Raw genomic sequence first — 22,748 nt, forward strand, 5'->3', positions numbered from 1 at the left:
GCTGAGGCAACTGATGGGAGCTCACCCTGTCAAAAGTTACTTGCATCCCTATAAAGCAGGACCAGCTCCTCCATTGGAGAAGCAGCATATAAAGTGAAATGAGAACCAGAACAAGCAGATAGATGCAAAGACCATGGAGAATGGTCCTCAGAAGACAATGGGACAAAAATAAAGCACCAGGGAAGAGGACAAGAAATAATGGTTGAAAACTGATCAAAGAGAGAAGCAACCTGAAATTAAGGAGAAACTTCCTAACAGTAAGGACAATTAACCAGTGGAACAGCTTGCCTTCAGAAATCATGGGCACTCCATCACTGGAGGTTTTTAAAAAGATACTGGACAGTCTGAGATTGTATAGATTCTCCTACTTGAGAAGTGGGCTGGACTAGAAGACCTCCAAGGTCCCTTCCAGCTCTATACAAGTAACCACTGAGCTCTGACAGGATGAGTGTGCATTATCTATGACCAACAAGGCTAAACAGTATCCAGGCAGATTGCCATGGTCACTGGCAAAGGAAGTCTAATAGCACTTTTTAAGCATCTTAAAAGGTCACATGGAAGGAGGTCAAGCTCTTGTTATCTATTTTTCAAGAATGTAGCACATGGAAAAATGGATTTAAGACGGTATGAGGTGGCAGATATCAATTGAATCCAGAAAAAAAAAACACAACCTCCTATTATAAACAGTCTGACAAAAGCAGCTAATTATTCCGAGAAGTGATCCTTGTGTTCAAGTAGAGGCTAAACAGCCGGGATGCTTCCATTTGAATTTCTGAAATGAGCAGGGAGGTCGATTCAATAACCTTTAACTGACCTCAGCCAACCGTGGGATTCTAGCTGTTGTCTGGGGTTGGTACAATACCCCTATTTAGAGCTGACTTGCCCAGGCTTCACTCAGTTAATGGTGAATTGCCTGCGGGAACGCAACTGAAATGCCAGAAAACGCTGAAGTCGTTTGTTGTTCAGTTTCAGTTGTGTGAAACATTGTGTGGGGCATCTCTGCGGAGGTGAAGATTAGAATAGAATAGAATAGAATAGAATAGAATAGAATTTTTTATTGGCCAAGTGTGATTGGACACACAAGGAATTTGTCTTGGTGCATATGCTCTCAGTGTACATGAAAGAAAAGATACATTCATCAAGGTACGACATTTACAACACAATTGATGGTCAATATATCAATATAAATCATACGGATTGCCAGCAACAAGTTATAGTCATACAGTCATAAGTGGAAAGAGATTGGTGATGGGAACTATGAGACGATTCAGTAAATAGTCTGACAGTGTTGATGGAATTATTTGTTTAGCAGAGTGATGGCCTTCGGGAAAAAACTCTTCTTGTGTCTAGTTGTTCTGGTGTGCAGAACGCGGAGTGAAGATTACTTACTAAATAACAAGGTTCTCCCCACCCCCCTCCCGCTCTGGTCCTTCCCGGGAAGGGAAAATGCGTTGTCGCTACGATTTGCAGCTCAGGAAGAAGCTCTTGGACTCAGTTACCCGTGGTGTGTGGCCTCCCATTGCGCCTAGAAGCAACCGAGTAACCTGCCTCGAGATTCCCGCATAGACAAACCCCCCCCTCCTCACGCGATTCCCCCACCCAGTTGCGGCTGCTCCTTCCCGGAACAGCGAAAACTCCTCCTTCCCGGGCGCGGTGTGCGCTGGGCCTCAGACGCCGCTTCACCGACTGTGCCATGGCCCCGCTGCGCTTTGCGGCGAACCTGGCCTGGCTCTTCCAGGAGGAGCCGACGCTAGTTCAGCGCATGGAGGCGGCTTCGCGGGTCGGATTCCGAGCAGTTGAGCTGGGCTTCCCTTATGCCTCCGGCGCCCCAGAGCTGCGCGCGGCTGCAGAACGGGACCGGCTGGAGGTGGTGCTGCTCAATACTCCGCCGGGTAGGCGATTGCCTTGTTAATTGCTTTTCAGGGACTTCGTCTGCTTTTTGCCTGCCTCCCCCGATCTCCCCTTTTTCTTCCCCTGACTTGGGTAGCAGCTGCTGAAATCTCAGTGGGCTCCTCAGAATGCGGTTAGTAGACCGGTGCCACCCGTGTTGATCGGACGAAAATCACGGAGGTCTTCTTTGCTTTGTATCTCATACAACCAAAATAATTTACTGTTCCTTGTTTGTGAAGCCACCCAGCTATTACAGGCACCGGGTTGTTAAACAAAAGGGGGGAAAATCACTAGCACATTTGTTACTTGCTTCATCCACTGGGAAACAAACATCTGCCAGTTCTATTGTATGGATCAATACCACTTATACTCCAAATTTTTTGAAAGGTCTGGAATTTGTACTTTAGCTGACCATCTGTCTTCTAAAAAAAACCCCCTCTCTTCAAAATAGTGGTAGATGAGAGGAAAAGCGGACAAATTTGCTCTTCTCGGCAGTGGGTTGACCAAGCAATGGTCCTTGCCAATATGTAGAGATCAATTTGTGCTGTCCTTTTTTTCCAGGGAACCAAGAGAAGGGTGATATGGGTTTAGGAGCAGTGCCTGGACGCCAGCCTGAATTCCGGGAAGCTGTGGCTTTGGCTGTGAAGTATGCCAAAGAACTGAAATGTCCAAGGTAATAATGAAGATAAACCTTGAACCAATGATAGATGTGTCCCTTTACCAGCTGGATACACTCCGGATGTACTATAGCAATTGCAATAGCACGTAGCCTTATATACCACTTTACAGTGCTTTACAGCCATCTCTAAGCGGTTTACAGAGTCAGCATATTGCCCCCAACAATCTGGGTCCTCATTTTACCCACCTCGGAAGGATGGAAGGCTGAGTCAACCCTGAGCCTGGTGAGATTTCAACTGCCAAATTTCAGGCGGCCGGCAGTCAGCAGAAGTATCCTGCAGTACTGCACTCTAACCACTGCGCCACGGTGGCTCATAATACTGGCTACTATAATACTCTCACCATGTTTTGTCAGGGAGCATGATGACTAAGTCTGGTCTCCAGGACTTCCAGAGGATGTCCAGTTGGGGAAATCTGGGCAAATTTTTTTATATGTAGTCATCACTTAATAACCATTTATTTAGCGACTGTTCAAAGTTATGACAGTGCCAAAAAAAGTGACTTATGACTGATAGTTGCACTTCGGATGGTCCAAGCACCCACAATCCCATGATAGCCATTTGTAAGCTTCCAGCCAGCTTCCAATAAGCAGAATCAATAAGGAAGCTGGCAGAAGGTTGCAAGTATAGGGCCGTGGTGGCTCAGGCTGTAAGGAGCCTGTTATTAAAACACAGTAGCCTGCAATTACTGCAGGTTCAAGTCCCACCAGGCCCAAGGTTGACTCAGCCTTCCATCCTTTATAAGGTAGGTAAAATGAGGACCCAGATTGTTGGGGGGGCAATAAGTTGACTTTGTAAATATACAAATAGAGTGAGACTATTGCCTTACACACTGTAAGCCGCCCTGAGTCTTCGGAGAAGGGAGGGATATAAATGTAAATAAAAAAAAAAAAAGTTGTCACGTGACAATGCACTTAACCACCACAAATGGGACTGCTGGAAACTGCTGACATAAGGCCGCTGTGGTCATGTGATGTTTTGTTTAGTGAGCAGATAGCTTAGCAACGGGGTTGCTTGTCTCTTCCCAGGACTGAGAGTGACTGACCCAAGGTCACCCAGCTGGCTTGGTGCCCAATGTGGGACTAGAACTCACATTCTCCTGATTCCTAGCCTGACCACTACAGCAAACTGTCGCTTACATCTCTTCCATGGTTTGTTATAAAATACCTTTTTCTATGCAGGAAACGATCAATCATACATTTCCTTTTGGCTTGCTGCTCTGTTAGTGAAGAGGGAATTTTTATAAATCTCCTCACTGTGGCACATCAGAAGGGAATAATACAGCCAGGTGCAGCCTTGCTCCTCCCAGATCCAAGCAAAAATGTATAACTGGGAAGGAATCAGAGAATAAATGGATGTGTCTGTTACTTACTGTGTCTGGCAGCAGCCTTTATGTATGTTTTAAGAGACAGATTTACTTGCTTTTATCTTGCTTCTTGGAAGTGGGGGAAGGGAGAATCTGGAGCTTTCCATGTCCCATAATGGAAGGGGAAGAAGAGACCTTGGAGATCATCTAGTGTGAGTCCTCTACCTAAAGCAGGAATAAATAGACATCCAGCCTCTGCTTATGCATTTCCAGTGAAGGGAAGTTCAATTTCTTGTGGCAATCTATTCCATTGTTGAATAGTTTTTGATTTAGCCTTTTTTTTCTTTATGTTTCACCCCAATCTCCTTCCTAGTGGTTTAAACCTTCTTTTTTAAAAAAATTCTGTCTTCTGGAACAACTCTGAACGATGTTACCCTGTCTTCAATCTGACAGCCCTTCAGATGTTCAAGAGACAGCTATGGTATTTCTCTGCAGTGTTCTCCTAGCTAAACATTCCCAATGCTTCTATCCATTCCTCATAAACTTACAGACATTTTATTATATTGGGTAGCATTTCACCAGGCATGTTCCAATGTCCTTATTAAATGCGGTTGCCCAGAACTGAATATAATATTCTGTTTGACCAGTTAAGAATTAGCAGGAACAATTACTGTTTATAGTGAATATAGGACTGCATTTTTTTCAACTACACCACACTGTTAGCTCATTTCAGTTTATAATCCATTAAAATATTCAGATTCTTTTCACATGTACCAATTTACATGCAGCAAAAATATTCCCAAGGTACTAGAATTTATCAGACTTACATTGCTACCAATCTCAATAGCACCATTTTGAGAAGGCTGCAGTAGGGAAATTACCTTATTAAAGTAATTGGCTATGTTTCCACAACACACTGAACTACCATTGCATTTTAGACTAGCATGCTGTGCCAAGCTAGCACATGTAGTTTTCTGAATATCACATAAACTCAAATAATGGGATTGAGTGAACCACTGTTGACTCTACAACAGTTGCACTGAGCCAACTCCCTAAGCAAAGCATCTTTTTCAGATTGGTTGTGAAGCCTGAGAAAGATGAGCTGCTTTAATGTTTGGTCCAATGCAATTCTTCTGAAGGATTTTGAAAGAGGCTCTTTTAAGTACCTCACAGGGATGACCTAAAGTAGGCAGTTCAGTTTAGGTTGACAGTATACAGGCTTTAAGGTGGATAAATTGTAGCAACTGCAATGATCCAGAGGAACCAAGATATCTTGAGTTTCAAAATTGATAGAAGGAAACCTGGGTAACAACATATACCAGTAACCATGTCAGTAGTGATTAGTGGAGCTTGGAGCCTGTTCTTTTCCAGAGCAGAAGCAATTATGCCACCTTCTGTAGTTCCAGGAATCAGTAACAGATTCATTGTGCTCTGGTGAACAAGAGGATATAAACTTTGTACTCTTGCTCTTGTCTATGAATGTTTGGACATAGAGAAAGGGAGGGAGGAAAATTGTGAAAAAAATGACGACTACTTTGCTTTGCCTAGAGATGGCTGCCATCTAATTCTAGCAGTCTTCAAATGTTTTCTTTCAAATATGAAGGAATGTGGAGTTTGGACATGGGGGAGAATAGCAAATCATTGAAAGATGACTCGGTCCCAAGAAAGAGGAAAATGTGAGAAAGAAACTAAAAAATAAATTTATGTGTTTATTTAAATAGCTTATATGGCCACCCACATCACAGCTATGACTCTGGGTAGCAGGATTAAAAGACAAACCTCAACCCACAATGCCCAAGGTTAAAACAATAACTGCAAAAAAGCACATCAGCAGCACCAAGGCCCACCTAACGTCTTCCTCAAACGCTTGGGGAAAATAAGCCCACCTTGAATTTTCTTGACATACGATGAAACAAAGAGATATACTGGTAGGCTTTCAAGTTTCTGGGTTCTACAGCAATCAAGAGCATTCTGATTCCCTATCCCACCTGTTTCTTGACTTTGCCCATCTTTTTTTTTTTTTTTTTTTTAAAGTTTTATTTTTACAATCTTATCAAATAATTCATCCAATGTACAGTTATATACAATTAGTCGGGCCTGCCCAGTCACCACCCCCCTTTTTAACCTTCTTCCCTCTTCTACCTTCTTTTACTTTCCAAACCTTCCTCTCCTTCTCTTATCTACCTCCTCTTCCTCCTCCCCCCTACACTCTTCTTCCTCTTCTACCCCTCTTCCTTCCTCTTCTCCTCTTTCCTACCTCCTACTCTCTCTTTTTTCCCTCCCCACCGTTCTAAAATGGCAACTGGTCAGACCCGACCCTACATTAATTATATTTATACATCTTCAATAATCCCTGTACATTAACCATCACTCCATCACTAACCTCAACCCCCAATTCCTTCCCTTTACCCCCACCCCCACCCGACTTCCCAGAACAAAATGCAGGGTATCAAAACTAACAATCATAATCTAAAATAATTCCTAAATTATAATCTCTAGTCTCTCCACGCTTATTCACACTCTCAATTCCCTCTCCTTCAAAAATATATCTAATACAAATTATTCCTAAATTTACTCATATGCTATTTGATATTTTTTATCTGATACTTATTTTGAATATAATCAATCCACATTTTCCATTCTAAAATATATTTTTCTTGTGTATAGTCTTTCAAGTAAGCAGAAATTTTGCCATTTCTGCCAGATTTGATACTTTAAGAGTCCATTCTTCAATTGTAGGTAATTCTTCTTTCTTCCAATATTGAGCAATCAAAAGTCTTGCGGCTGTTATTAAGTTCAGAATCAATTTAGTCTCTATAGCTGTACAATCCATAATTATTCCTAGTAAAAAGAACTGCGGGGTAAACTTAATCTTCTTTTTCAAAATATTCTGCATGATCCACCATACTTTAATCCAAAATGCTTTAACTTTTTTGCAAGTCCACCATATATGATAATAAGTAGCATCTTCACAATCACATCTCCAGCATTTAGCCTGTACATTAGGATACATACATGACAATTTTTTGGGGTCTAAATGCCATCTATAAAACATCTTATAAAATTTTCTCTCATATTTTGCGCTTGTGTAAATTTAACATTCCTCACCCAAATTCTTTCCCAAGTTTCCAACATTATTGGTTGCTGAAAATTTTGTGCCCACTTAATCATACAATCCTTAACCAAATCAGTCTCTGAATCTATTTCTACTAATACATTATACAACCTCTTAATATGCTGTTGACCTTGATCTCTCATTTGTTTTAACAAATTATCCTCAATTTGCTTAACACCTATTTTTTGATCTAATTTCCATCTAGCTTGTAGTTGTCCATATTGGAACCATGTATAATTTTTCCCTTCTTCCCCCATCTTTTCTCTAGATTTTAATTGTAACTCCCCCTTTTCCATACAAAGAAGTTCTTTATAAGTAACTACCTCCATCTTTTGATATATATTTATATTTTCTATCATGTGTCTCGGTCTTGCCCATATTGGAATCTTTCCATCTAATTTGTATTGATATTTCCTCCAAACCCTCAATAATGCATTTCTAATTATATTATTTTTAAATATTTTATCAACTTTCTTATCATATAATAAATAGGCATGCCACCCATATAACAAACCATAACCTTCTATATTCAGAACTCTTTCCTCAGTTAAATTAATCCAATCAGTAATTAATGATAAAACAACTGCTTCATAATACAATTTTAAATTAGGCATTTTAAGACCCCCTTTCCTTATATCCTGCATTACTTTTAATTTTATTCTTGGTTTTTGCCCATCCATACAAATTTACTAATCCCTTTTGCCATTCCTGTAATTTAATATCATTCTTAAACACGGTATCATTTGAAACAAAACAAAAACCTGGGCAAAACATTCATTTTTATAGCCGCTATTCTTCCCAGCAAAGATAGTTGTAACTTCTTCCAACTCTCCATTTCTTTCCATACCTTCTGCCACAATACCTCATAATTATTTTTGTATAATTTAACATTTGAAGCTGTAATATATATTCCTAAATATTTAACCTTTTTAACGATTTCAAAACCTGAAGTTCTTTCTAACTCTTCTTTTTGTTGTATATTCATATTTTTAGTTATCATCTTTGTCTTTTGCTGATTCACCTTAAATCCAGATACTTTACCATACTGACCAATTATATCTTTTAAACCAGTTACTGAGTATATTGGTTGAGATACAGTAACAACCAGGTCATCTGCAAAAGCTCTTAATCTATAATCTTGATGTTTAACTCTAATTCCCTTTATTCGATCGGAACCACGTATGTTATTCAGAAGAATTTCTAAAGTTAAAATAAAAAGTAATGGGGACAAGGGACATCCCTGTCTCGTCCCTTTCTCAATTTTAAAAGTTTCTGTTAACCCACCATTTACTATTATTTGTGCTGTTTGCTTCTGATATATTGCTTTAATTGCACGAATAAAATAATCCCCAAATTGCATTTTTTCTATTACTTTAAACAAAAACTGCCAATCCAATCTATCAAAAGCTTTTCAGCATCCAAAAAGGAATGCCGCTGATACTTGGTTGTTTCGTTCCAAATATTCAAGTAAATTTACGATTTGCCTCACATTATATCTCATCTGCCTACCCTTAATAAATCCTGACTGATCATTATGAATTATTTGATTCATCACTGGCATTAATCTATTAGCCAATATCTTGGTAAATATCTTGTAATCAGTATTTAAAAGTGATATAGGCCTATAATTCTCTGCTTTAATACCATCTCGATCTTCCTTGTATTAACGAAATAAAGGCTGTATCTCCTTGCTTAAACATCTCCTCCCATTTGAATTTTATTAAATAACTCTTTAAGTGGTTCAACCATCTCAAAGAGGAGGCAACAAAATGTACTCCCAGTTTTGAATTTATCAAATATTTCTGGTCTAAAGATCTAATATGTGTTTCTTGTAAACAAGTAATGTCATTTTTAAATTGTTTCAAATAGTGAAATACTTTCCTTCTCTTCTGCGGTGAATTCAAACCATTAACATTCCAAGATAATAGTTTAATTGCCATTATCGGCCAAAGGAAACTTTTGGAACACTAGCCGCAAATCACATTTTGCTTTAGGCCTTGCTCCTCCCACTGTTTCCGTTGTAGTAGTTGCCAGTTGTTGTTGTGCCTTCATCTCTTGTTCCTTGCGTTTAGCAGCAGCTCTTGTCAGCCTTTGTTCTTTTGAATCTGGACCCGTCATAGGTATTTCCAACACTTGTAATAAATCTTCTTCCATCGCAATCTGTTCTTGAACCTGCTTCACTTCTTTCCTTCACTTCAGTCTCCTTTCTTCTAGCATCCAGTGGAGAAAGACTTCCAACTTTAATGCCTCAACATAAAATTCTCTGCTTTTCCAACTGTATTGAGACGATGTACTTTCCTGCATAATATACTATTATACCAGTTGGAATATCCCATCTATATTCAATCTGACGTTTTTAAGTTCATTCACCAGGAAGGCAAATTCCTTTCTAGCTCTTAACATTTTGGTGGAATTTCCTTTAATATTAAAATATCCTGACCAGCAATCTGAATCTTCTCCCCCTTATATGAGGCTTGCAAAATCTGATTTCTCACTGTTCTATTTGTAAAATAAATAACAACATCCCTTGGCAACTTTTTTTGCCTTGCTATCCAAGAATTCACACGATATATTTTATCAATTTGATAAGCCACATCTGCTGGACGAGCTGCTAATATCTCAGCAAATACTTCAGATAAAATTTCCCTTAAATCCTCTTCTTTATTCTCTTTCAGACCACGAATTCTTAGAGCAAATTCCATATTTCTGTATTGTATCAAAACTATTTCATCCTCTGTCTTTTCCATTTTACTTTGAAATTCAGCCATTTTATTTTCTAATTTTAAATTACATTGCTTAATTACTTCAACCTCCTCTTCTAATAAAATCACATTCGTTGCCAAACTTTGTACTGCCATTACAAATCCTTCTTTAACTTCTTTATTTCCCACTTGAATTTCTGATATCTGCTCTTTCATTTCAGACATCTCATCAGTTATAACTTTAAATTTTTCTTCTATAAAGCCTTTTAAGTTCTCTTGTAACGCCTCTAAATTCAATGTTCTAGTCTCTGCTGTATGAGCTGGAGAGGCACCAGCTGATAAAGTTCCAGAGCTCTTTGTTACAGTAGACTTTAATTGTTTGGCTGCCATCTTCTATAAAATTATTTATTTATTTATTTCCAACTTAATATTCACTTTAAATCTTCTTAACTTCTGAAAAACACAGTCTGACTTTGCCCATCTTGAAGGGCTGACAGCAGGGTTATTGGTAGTTTTTATTAAAAGCAAAGGCCTACTCATTTTATTAAATGTACTTCCTGCCATTTCGTCGTCCAGGTTCTCCTCATAGTTATCACGTTGTGAGATACGTTGGCCTCAAGATATTGGCCCAAGTGGGCTTCCATAGCTCAGCCTCCCCTGTATCACACTGGTGGCTTTTAAGTTGTCTGTTTTGTATTAATAGAAAAGCCGGAAATATGTACTCATATGACTTATAAGTAGAAATCCCATTTGGGGAACTGGGATATATGGCATCTGTCATTGATAATGACAGATTCCCAAGTTTAATGCTCTTCACGCTATATTTCTTTTTTCTTTGCCGGTTGAGAAGGAAAAAAAAAGTAGTGAAGCACATATAGCTTCATCCTTTCATATTATTTTAATTGATTGGGAAAAATGAATACCAATCATTACAAAGTAAAGCCTCTGATCAGCATTGCCACATATGATTACACAAGCCTAATCTTATATAGCTTTGTTGATTAGTACCTATTCTTTATCTGTAAAGCAAGGAATGAAAATGGCGAGGGAGAAAATCAGTCTTTCTTACCCAATTGTATATGTCCCACTTGCTTGTTAAATGGCACAAAGGTACATTAATCTTCCTAGAGTGAGCTTGTATGTACAGTTCATGGTGTCTGTGCGCCAATCTAAGTGAAGCTAGGCGATCTTACATTAGATAAACTAACTGCATCTTGTATAGTTCTGAATTACATGATTCAAGAGGGAGTGGATTCACTCACAGAAAGTCCGCATGCGGTGATATATGCTAACTGTTTAAAGCACTTCATGGATCATTGCCTCTTAGGGCATAATTAAACTTGGAATAAAAGAGCTTTTACCATAGTCACATTGTAGCAGCAGCCGAGATATCTTGATCCAAGTACAAAAAGACACAACTTCCCTCATTCCTACCCCTGCTAGTTTGTACAAGAAACAGTTGACTGAGCTTTCTTCTGCACTGATGCAGCTCTATGCTTTTAGGATCCATCTTATGGCTGGCCGATTTCCTACAGGTGCTAAAAGGGATACTGCGTCAACTGAGATGGAAGCCACCTTTATTGAAAACCTCAAATATGCTGCTGACATCTTGGAACAAGTACGGACTGAGTGGAAACGGGAGAATTGCCATATTGCCATGCTTTTTCCAGAAAGGGAAAGAATTATATTGATTTTATTTGGGGGGGTGGAGAAAGATATCTTACTCTCCAGATGTTGCTGAACTGCAACTCTTCCCGCTGTGAAAGCCAGACTGGCTACTGGGGATTGTTAGTTAAACTTTCCTGAACTTCCAATTTCCAAGAATTCCAAAGAATCAAAAGAACAGCAAGAACAGACTGCTCAGAAAAGCCACAATCCAATTACAGATAGACCTTGCTTATTACCTTGTGTTATGTTTAAAGCTTTAGTAGTGCTGCAAAAAAACCCACCCCAGCTTTGCAACCAAGGCACATATTTACAGCCTTTGCAGTCTTTCTCTCAGTCATGTATTTGCCATTACAGTCAGTTAGTAGACAGTACTAGACACTGTCCTATCTCTCATCCGTTTTCCTCCCCTTGTGGAGAGGGGACATTGCCTAAACAAGTGATCTGTTTAGGCAATTTCCCCTTTGTCTGAATCATTTTTCTTTCCTCCCATCATGCTAAGTTGTTTGCATAGTAAGCTAGCGCTTTCCTTTCAATATGTATTCCCCATTGTGTGCCTTACTCTCTTGTAATCCTTTCTTCTCCAATGAATGTAAATGCAAATGTGATTTCCCTTTTGCTAATTATCTCAGCATTGGGGTAAGCATTCCAAAAGGTGAGGGATTGGGGATAAAGTGTAAGTAAAATTGTAAGCGGTCTCACTCTTGTGATTTTCCACTTAATAGCTGTGTCACCTAGCAACCAAGCTGGCAGTCTCAGTTGTGGTTGCTAAATGAGAACTACCTGTAATTCCCAAGTTTATGTTACTAACTCCGGGATGACAGGCAGCAAGGGAAAATTGTTGTACACAAGGGATATGGAACTATCCGTGAGATTAGGTAGAACTGAAACACAAGGCTGAAGCCTAAAAGCAAACTTTCCATGATATGCTATTCTTAAACTTCCAAATTACAATTCCCTTTCTGTGTCTATCTCTGCAGGAAAATTTGATTGGATTACTGGAGCCTATTAATAACCGGATTAGTGATCCCAATTATTTTTTGACCACACCTCAGCAAGGTAAGACAACATGTGAAACTTCCCTTTCATAGGCAGAGAACTGCATAGAGCAGGGGTCTCCAACCTTGGTCCCTTTAAGACTTGTGGACTTCAACTCCCAGAGTTCCTCAGCCAGCTTTGCTGGCTGAGGGAGTCTGGGAGTTGAAGTCCACAAGTCTTAAAGGGACCAAGGTTGGAGACCCCTGGCATAGAGTGATTGGAATTTCTCTTTCCTCAACAGTTCTCAATTGCACTGAGATTTTGTTATTGTTAGCTGTGAAGTCGTGTCCGACCCATCGTGACCCCATGGACAACGTTCCTCCATGCCTTCCTGTCCTCTACCACCCTCTGGATTCCATTTCAATTAGAGGAGATTAAAACCCTTCCCAGCTACCATCCCATTTGCTAATTCCCAGTGAATCTTTTAAGGCAGGGCTATCAAACTTGATTTCATTGAGGGCCCCATCAGAGTTGTGTTTGACCTTAGGGGCCAGGTTGGGTGTAGTCATCTTGACATTGCTCATGTCGGGGGTGTCTGTAGTGACCCGAGCACTCTGCCAGCAAAAACGGGCTCCCAAGCTCCGTTTTCGGCCACAATGGCCTCCTGCAGCCCTCTGCCGGTGAAAACAGAAAGCGCACTCTCCAGAGCTCTCTTTTTGTTGGCAGAGGGTGTCAGGAGGACATCCCTGGGAGGGCCAGGCACAGCCCTCAAGCTCCGTTTTCACTGGCAGAGGCAGAGGCACTGCGGGCCAGGCCTCTGCTGTTTCCAGGGTGTCCCTGTGGGTCATATCGAAGCACCCCAAGAGCCGGATTCGGCCCACAGGCCTTGAGTTTGACACCCCTGCTTTAAAGGCAGAAGATAGATGTGCTCTAATGAATAATGTTATGGTTACTTGGTTCTTGCTGGCAGCAGCCAATAAAACAGAATGAGGGTCGTTAGGATGTTTGGATTGGCTACATCAATAATCTGCAGAATTACACATGGCCCATAGGTTCCTATTTGTGTTTTAGAGTTGGCTGTAGTAGTGCTAAGATATGTAGAGGATAAAATCAGTTGATAACCTAAATCTGTATTCTTTCAGCTGCTGCCATTTTGGAAAAGGTGGGAAGACCCAGTTTAAAGCTACAGTTGGTGAGTGCCATTAGATATGTTTTTTAAGGAAATGTTGGGCTCTTTTACTGTCTAGGTTAGGGGTCTCCAAAGCTGGCTGAGGAACTCTGGGAGTTGAAATCCACAAGTCTTAAAGGGACCAAGGTTGGAGACCCCTAGTCTAGGTAACTCAGAATAGCCTGCTCACTGCCCAAGAATTCCAGTCACCTGGGAAGCCAGCAGAGGGTACAAGTTGCTCCAATAATTCACTCCTGCTTTTTCTTCCTCCTGCAGCCCACCCCTACCAGCATGCATTGTCCCCCTCCCCAGGCCTTCCCCCCTTCCACTTACATGCAGCCTGTGCTAGCCCTCCCAGGGCCTCTCTGACTCACATGGACTCTATGGCAGTCTTTCAGGACCTCTTTCAATCTTCCCCCACCCTTGCACTCGTTACCTGGGGTTTCCTCTTGCTTAATGGGCCACATCTCTTGGCATTATGATGGTAGTGGGGATTGCCATTGCTAAATGATGCATGTGGTCATCTGACATTGCATTTTATGACCATATGACAGTCACAGCAATCCCAGTCGCAATTACCATTATAATGAGAGGATTACCTGGATTTAAAATAAAAACTTAAGATGGGGTTCCTGGGTGCCACTTTGGACTGGCAGGGTGTACAGGTAATCCTTGACTTACAAGTTCATTTAGTGACCGTTCAATGTTACAACGGCACTGGAAAATGTGACTTATGACTGTCTTTCACACTTATCACCTTGCAGCATCCCCACGATGATGTGCTCAAAACTCAGATGCTTGGCAACTAGTTCTTATTTATGACTGTTGCAGTGTCCCAAGGTCATGTGATCACCTTCTGCGACCTTCTGACAAGCAAAGTCAATGGAGCAACCACATTCACTTAACAACTGGGTTACTAACTTATCAACTGCAGTGATTCACTTAACAAATGTGGCCAGAAAGGTCATAAAATTAGGGGCCGGGATAGCTCAGGCAACAGAGAAGCCTGTTATTAGAACACAGAGCCTGCAGTTACTGCAGGTTCGAGCCCGGCCCAAGGTTGACTCAGCCTTCCACCCTTTATAAGGTAGGTAAAATGAGGACCCAGATTGTTGGGGGGGCAATAAGTTGACTTTGTAAAAAAAAAAATACAAATAGAATGAGACTATTGCCTTATACATTATAAGCCGCCCTGAGTCTTCGGAGAAGGGCGGGGTATAAATGTAAACAAAAAAATAAAAATAAAAATGGGGCAAATTAAATGTCTCAGTAACAGAAACTTTTTTGTGGTTTAAATCGAGGACTACGTGCATTATGTAATCTGCAAAATTAAATTGCTGGTTTCTAATACCATGTGAGAACAGTCTTAATAAGGGGCAGCTCATGGGCCGGATGCGTCACGTACAGGCTACACACACCCCAGTTCCCGAAGGGAAAAAACATTGTGGTGCGTCACGTGACAGCAACGTGACATGGTGAGTTTTACACCTGTGGTCTTACTAGATCAGGGCAAAGCCCATTTTACACAGCGTTGTTTTTCATGCTGACTGTGATCACGCATTCACAGTCAGAGATATACACTTCTCTTATTGTTCCCCTATTTGAAACTTTCTGCCCCCCATCTCAATTCAGAGGTAATACTGAACTTGAAAAAGAAGACAGATTATGCCTTGAGCTGAAGATCTACTTTTTGCTCTGCAGGATATTTTCCATTGCCAGATCATGAATGGTAACCTGACACAGAATTTAAAGACGTATTTCCCAATTATTGGTAAGCTAGAAAGAGTGATATGCTCTGTTGCTTATTTCAGTTTTTTTAAATTAAGGGGACAAGGGTAGAGTCAGGTAGAGTAAATAAGAAATGTCTGATATTTATTGTCGTCTTCTGTAGGACATATTCAAATTGCCCAAGTACCAGAACGACATGAGCCTGATAGCCCTGGAGAATTGAACTTCCCTTACTTATTCCAGTTACTGGAGTCAATGAATTATAGTGGTTATATAGGCTGCGAATATAAACCAAAAGGCAAGTTTTATTTTATGCGAACGGGGAGAATCTTGTTATATGAAATTGATTTTTGCATGCTGGAAGCTTTGGCCAGCTCTGCAACCTCAAAGGCTGGAGGTTAGCTGTCAAAATATTATTTTTGCTTAATGTAAGTCTTTATGATTCCTCTGCAGGTAACACACTGGATGGATTAAACTGGCTGTACTCATACTGGGAAGATCATTGTATGTGAAAAGTTGGAAAAAATTGAAATAAAAGACTATTGTAGATGGAGTAACCAACAGCAACAATTGCTGCATTCCCCCCAGAGGGAACAACCACCCTTTTGCTACTGCTTGAGCTACCAAAAGCATCCCATTATTTTACATTAATAGGATGATATTTCTTAGTAAAGTAAGATGCTCAGTCTGTTTATTTTTACCTGGATTAAAGCTGAAAATCATGTCACTCAGTATTCCGTGATAAAACGACATTCCTGCTGGGAGTTTTCTTAATTACATATTCTACTTTTTTTTTTTTTTAAAGATGCAAAGCATTTTTACCCCCACATTCTGAATAACAAAGACTGGCCAAAGGAGTGCAAAATTATGGTGAGCACTCCCAAAGATGCTGGCATCCCATTTTTTTCCCTGCTAATAATTAATGGGAAACAGTTTGGTCCAAAGGAAAGAAAGTCATGTCACTCCAGAAGTAGCCCAACAGTGCCACTTGGTGGGTCTAGAAAAAGAAATCCTTTATTTTTTTTAATTTGCCTTTTCCTTGTATCATGTCCTGTTTCTACTCAGAAAAACAGCTGGATCCACTATGTAGCATTAAAATCTGTTAAGTGTTTGACAGAACTCGTGGGAATCCAGGCCAGCTGTCTTAGAGAATACATTAGCATATTCTATAACAACAGGATAAGAATCTGACAGTGCTTCCACCTATCTTGACACAAAATTGTTTGGGCAAGTAAACAGAAACCTACTCTGCTTCTCCTTAAAGATCAGTGCAACAGCCTATTAGGCAATCCGTAACAAAGTCCTTAGTAAGCCATTTAATTTATTTAATAAATAAATTCATGTAATCCGTTTATTTAATTTACTGTACATTCACTTCATATAAAACATTCCCACCATTGTGCAGAACCCTTCCCATATGCTTTAATAGTGTCACTCTAGCCAATCAGCCAGGTCAGCGACTCCAGTAGTCTTGGCCTTTCATCTCAAAGAGACCCAGAAACATGGCCGATCCTTCAGATGCCTCCTAGAGTAATTTCTTTGGATAAGCATATCCTGCCCTTTTAAGTGGGCCAGCCATGTTGTTTTCTCTTCATCATTCCCCCTCTTGGCCCGGTCAGATTCAATGTTCCAACTTCTTATCTAGCAAGCTACAGCCTCAGATAGCAGTCCTGTCAGTGGACCTCCATTCTAGGCTTGTTGTAGATGCCTGTGGAGCAGTCAGAAGGTTCAGCTGATTCTAGAGCAGCCCTGTCCAGAGGTTGAAGCAAGCTGTGTTAATAACGGATTCCAGGTGGTGGTATGTGGACACAAGTTGTGGCAGAGGGCTTTCACTGTCCTGGGGTTGAACTGGGAACAGCTCTCGAAAGACCACCGTCAGGCTCTGCAAGGCAAAACCAACAAGATCTAGATCTTGTATTGTTACACATATTTTCTGAATTGTAAACCACCCAATGTCATTGACTGAGAAGGGTGGCTATAGAATTGATTGGATGGCTGGATGGCTGGATAAACTGTTGCCAAGAGTACTTCTGGAAGACTAGTGCCCAAAAATATCCAAATATTATATATTTGTTTTTCAGTCCCTATTAGGGGTGGAGAACAGATTCAGATGTGACTGCATGATTACGGTCAAGACAGGCCATAGAGAAAATTGGAGCTTTTAAAGGCAGTTGTTCCAATCCAGAAGTATAAACTCAAAACTCTTGGATTAGGGTCTGCAATTCTGAGTACAAGAAATCTCTGTGGTTAAAACATTCAAGCTGATGGAGTTACTCTATTGCCTCCCCTTAACCTTCAGGTTTACAGAGGATAAAGCTCTTACTGTTTTTCCTGAATGCGAATCAAGGAATACAAGCACAAAACAGTCTGTGAATTTCTGATTCAGAACAACCTGTAGAGAAAATGCAACAACACTACATTATAGTCATGATATACAAAGAGGTTCTAGTCAATAAAAGGATAGGGAAACGGAGAATATGGTTAAGGTATTAGAGATTTTCTAGAAAACCTAAACATTGATTTATCGATATACACCTATACAAACTGGTCTAAAACAGCATTGTGTACTGTGCTAGAAAAGCAACAAATACAATTTTCTAATCCTAGTAGTGAAAATACTACCAGTTCATAAGGGTGGATAATCAGGAATTATTTTTGGTTGAACTTTAGCAAGCTAACTAGAAAGGTCCAGCAGGGCACAATTCAGCTGGAAATGTCTTACCAGGTACTGGGTACCAGCATCAGCATTCTGGAAATGGCGACAACTCTGTGGGAAACGACTGAGTAGGACTTTGATAAGACTTTGGTACCAGGAGGCAGTCATAGTGAGGAAGCAGCTCTGCCAGGAGAGGGAAAACGGGAAAAGTGAGGGCAGATCCTTTGCAGCATGGAGAGAACGTGAAATAGATGGAGTATGATTTCTGGAATTCTTTCCAACATCTTTACTAGTAGTGGCCATAGAAAGTGTTACGTTTCTCCATATAAGGAAATAATGTGTTTGTGGGGAGGTGTCTGGATGAATGCATATGTATTGCTATTTTTGTATTTAGGATGGGCTATGTATATGCTAGTCGGGAATGACTAGCACATATGTGCGAGGGGAACCTTTACCTTTACCTATATACATTCACTCTGGCTCATTTACCAAAAAGAAGAGAGGGGAACCTAGCATGGCCCAAGCCGCTGCCTAGCTCCTTCCTACACTTTTCTAAAGTGTTCTCTCTGTAGCTGCAAGATGTATCTAACTCATTTTTGAACTTGGATCTTTTGCTACATGCTTTCTTCTAACATATCACATGTGGTCTTAGTTTGCTCTGTTTCTGGATGACTATCATGCTTGTGGCCAGAGTTCTGATTCCTTGCTTTCCAACGTTTCACTGGGTTGGAAAAGGGGTCTTCCTCATTATAATAGTATTATTAGCATTTTCTTTCGAGTTTCCTTAAGGTGAAATATGATGAATACGGAATTTGGGAGGCCAATACGACACCATGTTTAAAGCAGGGGTGAAATGCTCCCAATTCGGACCGGATCACCCGATCCGGTAGCGATGGCGGCAGGTGGTTCGGAGAACCAGTAGCAAAAATCTCTGCCCCCACCCCATGTCCAGCTGCGCCGCTCAATCATCAGTTTTTTTTTTTACTTTTAAAAGTATTTTTTCTTTGACCGAAGAGGTTGTAAAAAAAATGCTTTTAAAAAGCTCCTCTGACGATCCCAGCTGAGTTACCAGATCGTCAGAGGCTTTTCTTTGCTTTTAAAGGCAAAAAAAAAATGCTTTTAAAAGAAAAGAAAAAAGCCTCTGATGATCAGGAACTCAACTGGGATCGTCAGAGGAGCCTTTTAAAAGCATTTTTTGTACAACCTCTTCGGCTGAAGAGGTTGTAGAAAAAATGCTTTTAAAAGAAAAAAAAACTTGGCCACACTCACCCAGTCACATTGCCCCAAACCACACCCACAGAACCCATAGTAACAAATTTTACATTTCACCACTGGTTTAAAGGCTCTCCACCAGCCCTAGATTAACTTTGGCAGATAGATTCCTGCAAAGTGAGAGGTTAAAGCCATGCATTCAGAAAGGAATACTTTAAGAATCGTAACTAAAATTTAAAGTTGTATATAGAAAAATATATTGGACAAAAGCCACCTCACAGTAAAATTCTTACCCTGTTCTATCTACTTGTTGGGTGGATCTATCAGCCTATTGGTGGACCTGGCCATCCAAAACTGTATCACCCCAATCTATCTTTTGACTAACACAGACCTTCTTAAGCCAATGGGTAAACTTACCCACCCCAAATCCACTGGTGCTCTCTCAGTCTCTGTTTGTATTGGAGACAGGCCATCAACATTTCTTACTTTCATATCCTTTCTTGCTCATAGGCTGCTTCTGCCTACTGCTTATTGTGGCGGCCAACACAAATGCATACGCAGTAGCATCATTAAACTAAGTACCCTTGATTGAGTTCAGCCACTTACCAACTGGGGATCAATGTCAGCAATGGATTTCTTATGCACAGCATCCAACAGCTCCTCTAGCTCACTTAGAGACAGCTTGCCCAGCTTAAGCTTGTCAGAAGCCAGAGGCTCCAGCAAGAAGAGCCTCTTCCAGAGGTTGTCCCGGCGACAGTGGCCCTTGGCACATTGTACCATGGTGCTGAGCTGTTTCTGGGCAGCAGCAACCTCAGAGGCAAGTAATGGAAATAGTGGGGAGGTGTAGAAGAGTCCCGGGCCCACCTTGACCTGGGGGCCACCTGCATAGAACTCGCCATGATCGTCTACCTCCTCCCAAGGATCTGGAACTTCCTTTCGCTGCCGCCCACCCTCTGCTGTCTCCCATGCCGAGCGTCCAAGGACAGGTTCTAGTGCCTCTCGCTGTAGGCGTGGCAGTTTTTTGAAGCGCCGCATGTCCGCTGTTAGTCGAGGGAAGAGCTCCCGTTGGCTTGTCATGATTACATAATATTGCAACCTGGAAAAGGATAAACAATTGTCATGCCTTTCCCAGATGACCCTGTTCAACGACAACCTTATGCACAGCATCCAATAGCAAAACTTGAAGACGTCTTCCCTGCTCTCTGACTTGTCCATAATCTGTCTAAACCAGACTAAGAAACCAATGCTACATATGTCAGGACTACTTTCACTGCAGTTAGAGATAGCATCAGAGTCTTGCAAGTCCGAATGTACTTTTTCTCTCCCTCACTCTACCTTTGTGTGAACTAGGGAAAGGCCTGTCTGAGATATTAGTTTCTTAACTTAGATGCCACCCTGCTTTTCTGACCGTTGCTTTAGTAGCAGTTCTTTCTCTTGTCCTTCAAGGCCATTCCCTCTATATCTTTTGGTCTTCCCCTGGATAGTCCTGGGCCATCTATCCACCAATGTACTATAGCTAAACTGTATCTCTGCTTATCTTTTGTCTAACATTGTAAGCATCACCCCCTCCATCTTCTAAACTGGAAGCCTGAACAGTTGTTCAACTTGTTAGTCTTCCCTGCCTGCCTTCACTCTTACCGTAACATGTGTCGGTCTGCCTCATTCTGGTCTTCAAAGGGCACAGCACTGTGGCACACAAGCAGGGACACATCAAAATCATCATGATGACGCAATCCCTCTGAATCTTTGTAGGAACCAGAGCTGTGAGCAGAGAGAAGTGTGGGAATTCTTTCAGTAGTGGAAAAAAAGCAATTGCAGTTCTTTCCTCCACAATGTTTACTATTAATGGATAGGATACTATTGCAGTAGGCTGCTCGACATAACTAACAGCAGAAAGACAAGAAATTAATCCTCAGCTTGAGTGTTGGTATGCCTTTAACTAGAACTATGGGTTTTTCCAATAGAGATAGGGAATATTTGGAGTTTGTAACATTATTTCTGCATTGTTCAGCTTGAATTAAAAGACATTCTCTAGGAACAGTTCAGTAAGAATGGAGTTACAAAGGAAAAGACTAATTGGAAAATCTTAAGTGAATTTAATGCAAAGGATAAATGAGGAGTGTGGGCCACTGTTCTGTTGTTGCACCTTGAAACCATTCAACTAGCAGGATAAACTTTGTATTTATGTTCTCATGTAGTCGTATCTGTTATTGTGCATACGTTAAATTCAGCTATAACATCCTCGAGTGCCAGAAGAGATGCAAGTCTACTAATATGCTTTGTAAAAGATGACTGGCTTTCCTTCTTGACTCAATCCTGAATAATCAAAATTCTTAATCACATATCACTATCATTAATACAAACATCAGCATTTCAAAAGGGTGCAAATTCTTGCTAGACTTGTTAGAAGCAGGACAATATGAACTACTGTAACGCAAATTTAGGGCATTATGTGTTAAGGATTAGTCAACAAAGGAATACAACCATAAAGACTCAGCACTTCAGTTACACAGGTGCTTGACTCACCTATTAGAAATCAAAGCAATTGACAACTTGGAAAAGACTGCCTGGTGCTTTGAAGCGAGAGCTTAAAATGCAGGCAGCAAGAACTGGGCTTTACCCTGTGCCACAACTGGAGGGGGAGGCAGAAGGCCTTGTTTTATTATAAAGAAAGTGGACGAGACAGGTTTTGAACAGAATAAAGCACCCTGTGGGTATTTAGACTCCAGCAGAAGCAATAAAGAAGTCAACCAAAAGACAGAAGTAGGAAGAATGTGAGGGTGGAAAGCAATAGTTGCAAGCAATCTGAAAATCATGCTGCTCTCGTGGGATTTTCAAAAGGATCAAAGATTATTAGTTTAGGAAAGGAAGCAAATGTTTTATCTTTCTCTCTTCAGCTATTTGCAATAGTACACAGAGAATGATAGGTTAAACTTTTATTATTTTAGTCTCACGGAGGACATATCAAATGTAAAATGTAAGGACCAGGATTAAAGCAACCTTCTAAATAAATTATGTGTGGGTTGTTGTTTTTTAAAACAAAAATAAGGGTTCTGTTGCTGAAATTGTGGAGGGTGAATTAAGTAAAAAGTGTCATAAAGTTGCCATTACTCACCAGTAGAGTTTATAACAGTAACTATATTAAGCTTTCATTTAAATATAAATGAAATCGAATTCCATTTTTGTTTTAACCCCACCTAACTACTTTTGTAAATGTGATTCTAGTATACCACTTAGAAATCAAGGATATCTTTTTTTCAGCCAGCAAAAGATTGCATATTCCTGAAGTTATTTCAGGAATAACTTGAATTCTAACAGAATTCTAACTCTAATAACTTATTAGAATTCTAATTCTAATAACTTGAACAGAGCCAGTTTTACTTTCAATAAACAATGCTTCAAAATTGCTTGACATAGTGTAAGCCGCCCTGAATCTTTGGAGAAGGGCGGGATATAAATGCAAATAAAAAAAAAATTATGATACATTCATATTGTCTCAAATATGTATTTTTTACCTAGTCATTTAGTCCCAAGAAAACCCAAGAATCTACACTGTAAGTTTCAGGCATGGCTTGACGTTATTGTAGTCGTACTAGGTGCCTGATAAATGTAAAGAGAAATTGCCTTTTACATGACTTCACTGGAAAATTC

The 22,748-nt window shown here is 40.4% G+C and overlaps 2 protein-coding genes across 9 annotated transcripts in view; one reads left to right on the forward strand and one right to left on the reverse strand.

The window, feature by feature from the left end:
• Positions 1-1,633: 1,633 nt before the first annotated feature.
• Positions 1,634-15,953, forward strand: HYI (hydroxypyruvate isomerase (putative)). Of its 2 annotated transcripts, none has more exons than XM_058174319.1 (8): positions 1,634-1,892; positions 2,452-2,563; positions 11,194-11,308; positions 12,336-12,414; positions 13,476-13,525; positions 15,203-15,272; positions 15,393-15,527; positions 15,683-15,953. In XM_058174319.1, exons 1-8 carry the CDS (start codon positions 1,694-1,696, stop codon positions 15,739-15,741), a joined length of 819 nt encoding a protein of 272 aa, XP_058030302.1. In that variant the 5' UTR covers positions 1,634-1,693; the 3' UTR covers positions 15,742-15,953. The 2 variants fall into 2 exon arrangements, with proteins under 2 accessions (XP_058030302.1, XP_058030303.1); XM_058174320.1 differs by having other exon boundaries at positions 1,729-1,867.
• Positions 15,954-16,541: 588 nt separating this feature from the next.
• Positions 16,542-22,748, reverse strand: part of SZT2 (SZT2 subunit of KICSTOR complex) — an 80,944-nt gene continuing 74,737 nt past the window's right edge. For all 7 annotated transcript variants that reach the window (XM_058174318.1, XM_058174316.1, XM_058174315.1 and 4 more), the window contains 5 exons: positions 20,736-20,858; positions 19,704-20,193; positions 17,952-18,068; positions 17,553-17,621; positions 16,542-17,111 (listed from right to left, as the gene is read on the reverse strand). In XM_058174318.1, coding sequence (XP_058030301.1) covers positions 16,968-17,111; positions 17,553-17,621; positions 17,952-18,068; positions 19,704-20,193; positions 20,736-20,858 — 943 coding nt within the window. In that variant the 3' untranslated portion in view covers positions 16,542-16,967. The remainder of the gene's footprint in view (positions 17,112-17,552; positions 17,622-17,951; positions 18,069-19,703; positions 20,194-20,735; positions 20,859-22,748) is intronic.

Source organism: Ahaetulla prasina, chromosome 3 (genome assembly GCF_028640845.1).
Source record: "Ahaetulla prasina isolate Xishuangbanna chromosome 3, ASM2864084v1, whole genome shotgun sequence".
Lineage (NCBI taxonomy): Eukaryota > Metazoa > Chordata > Lepidosauria > Squamata > Colubridae > Ahaetulla > Ahaetulla prasina.

Excerpts from the sequence above, each read along its gene's own strand:
- HYI (XM_058174319.1), top strand. The coding sequence starts at position 1,694 with ATGGCCCCGCTGCGCTTTGCGGCGAACCTGGCCTGGCTCTTCCAGGAG. Across the intron at positions 2,564-11,193 it reads AAAGAACTGAAATGTCCAAG|GATCCATCTTATGGCTGGCC; the intron begins GTAATAATGAAG and ends CTATGCTTTTAG. Across the intron at positions 13,526-15,202 it reads CCAGTTTAAAGCTACAGTTG|GATATTTTCCATTGCCAGAT; the intron begins GTGAGTGCCATT and ends TTTGCTCTGCAG.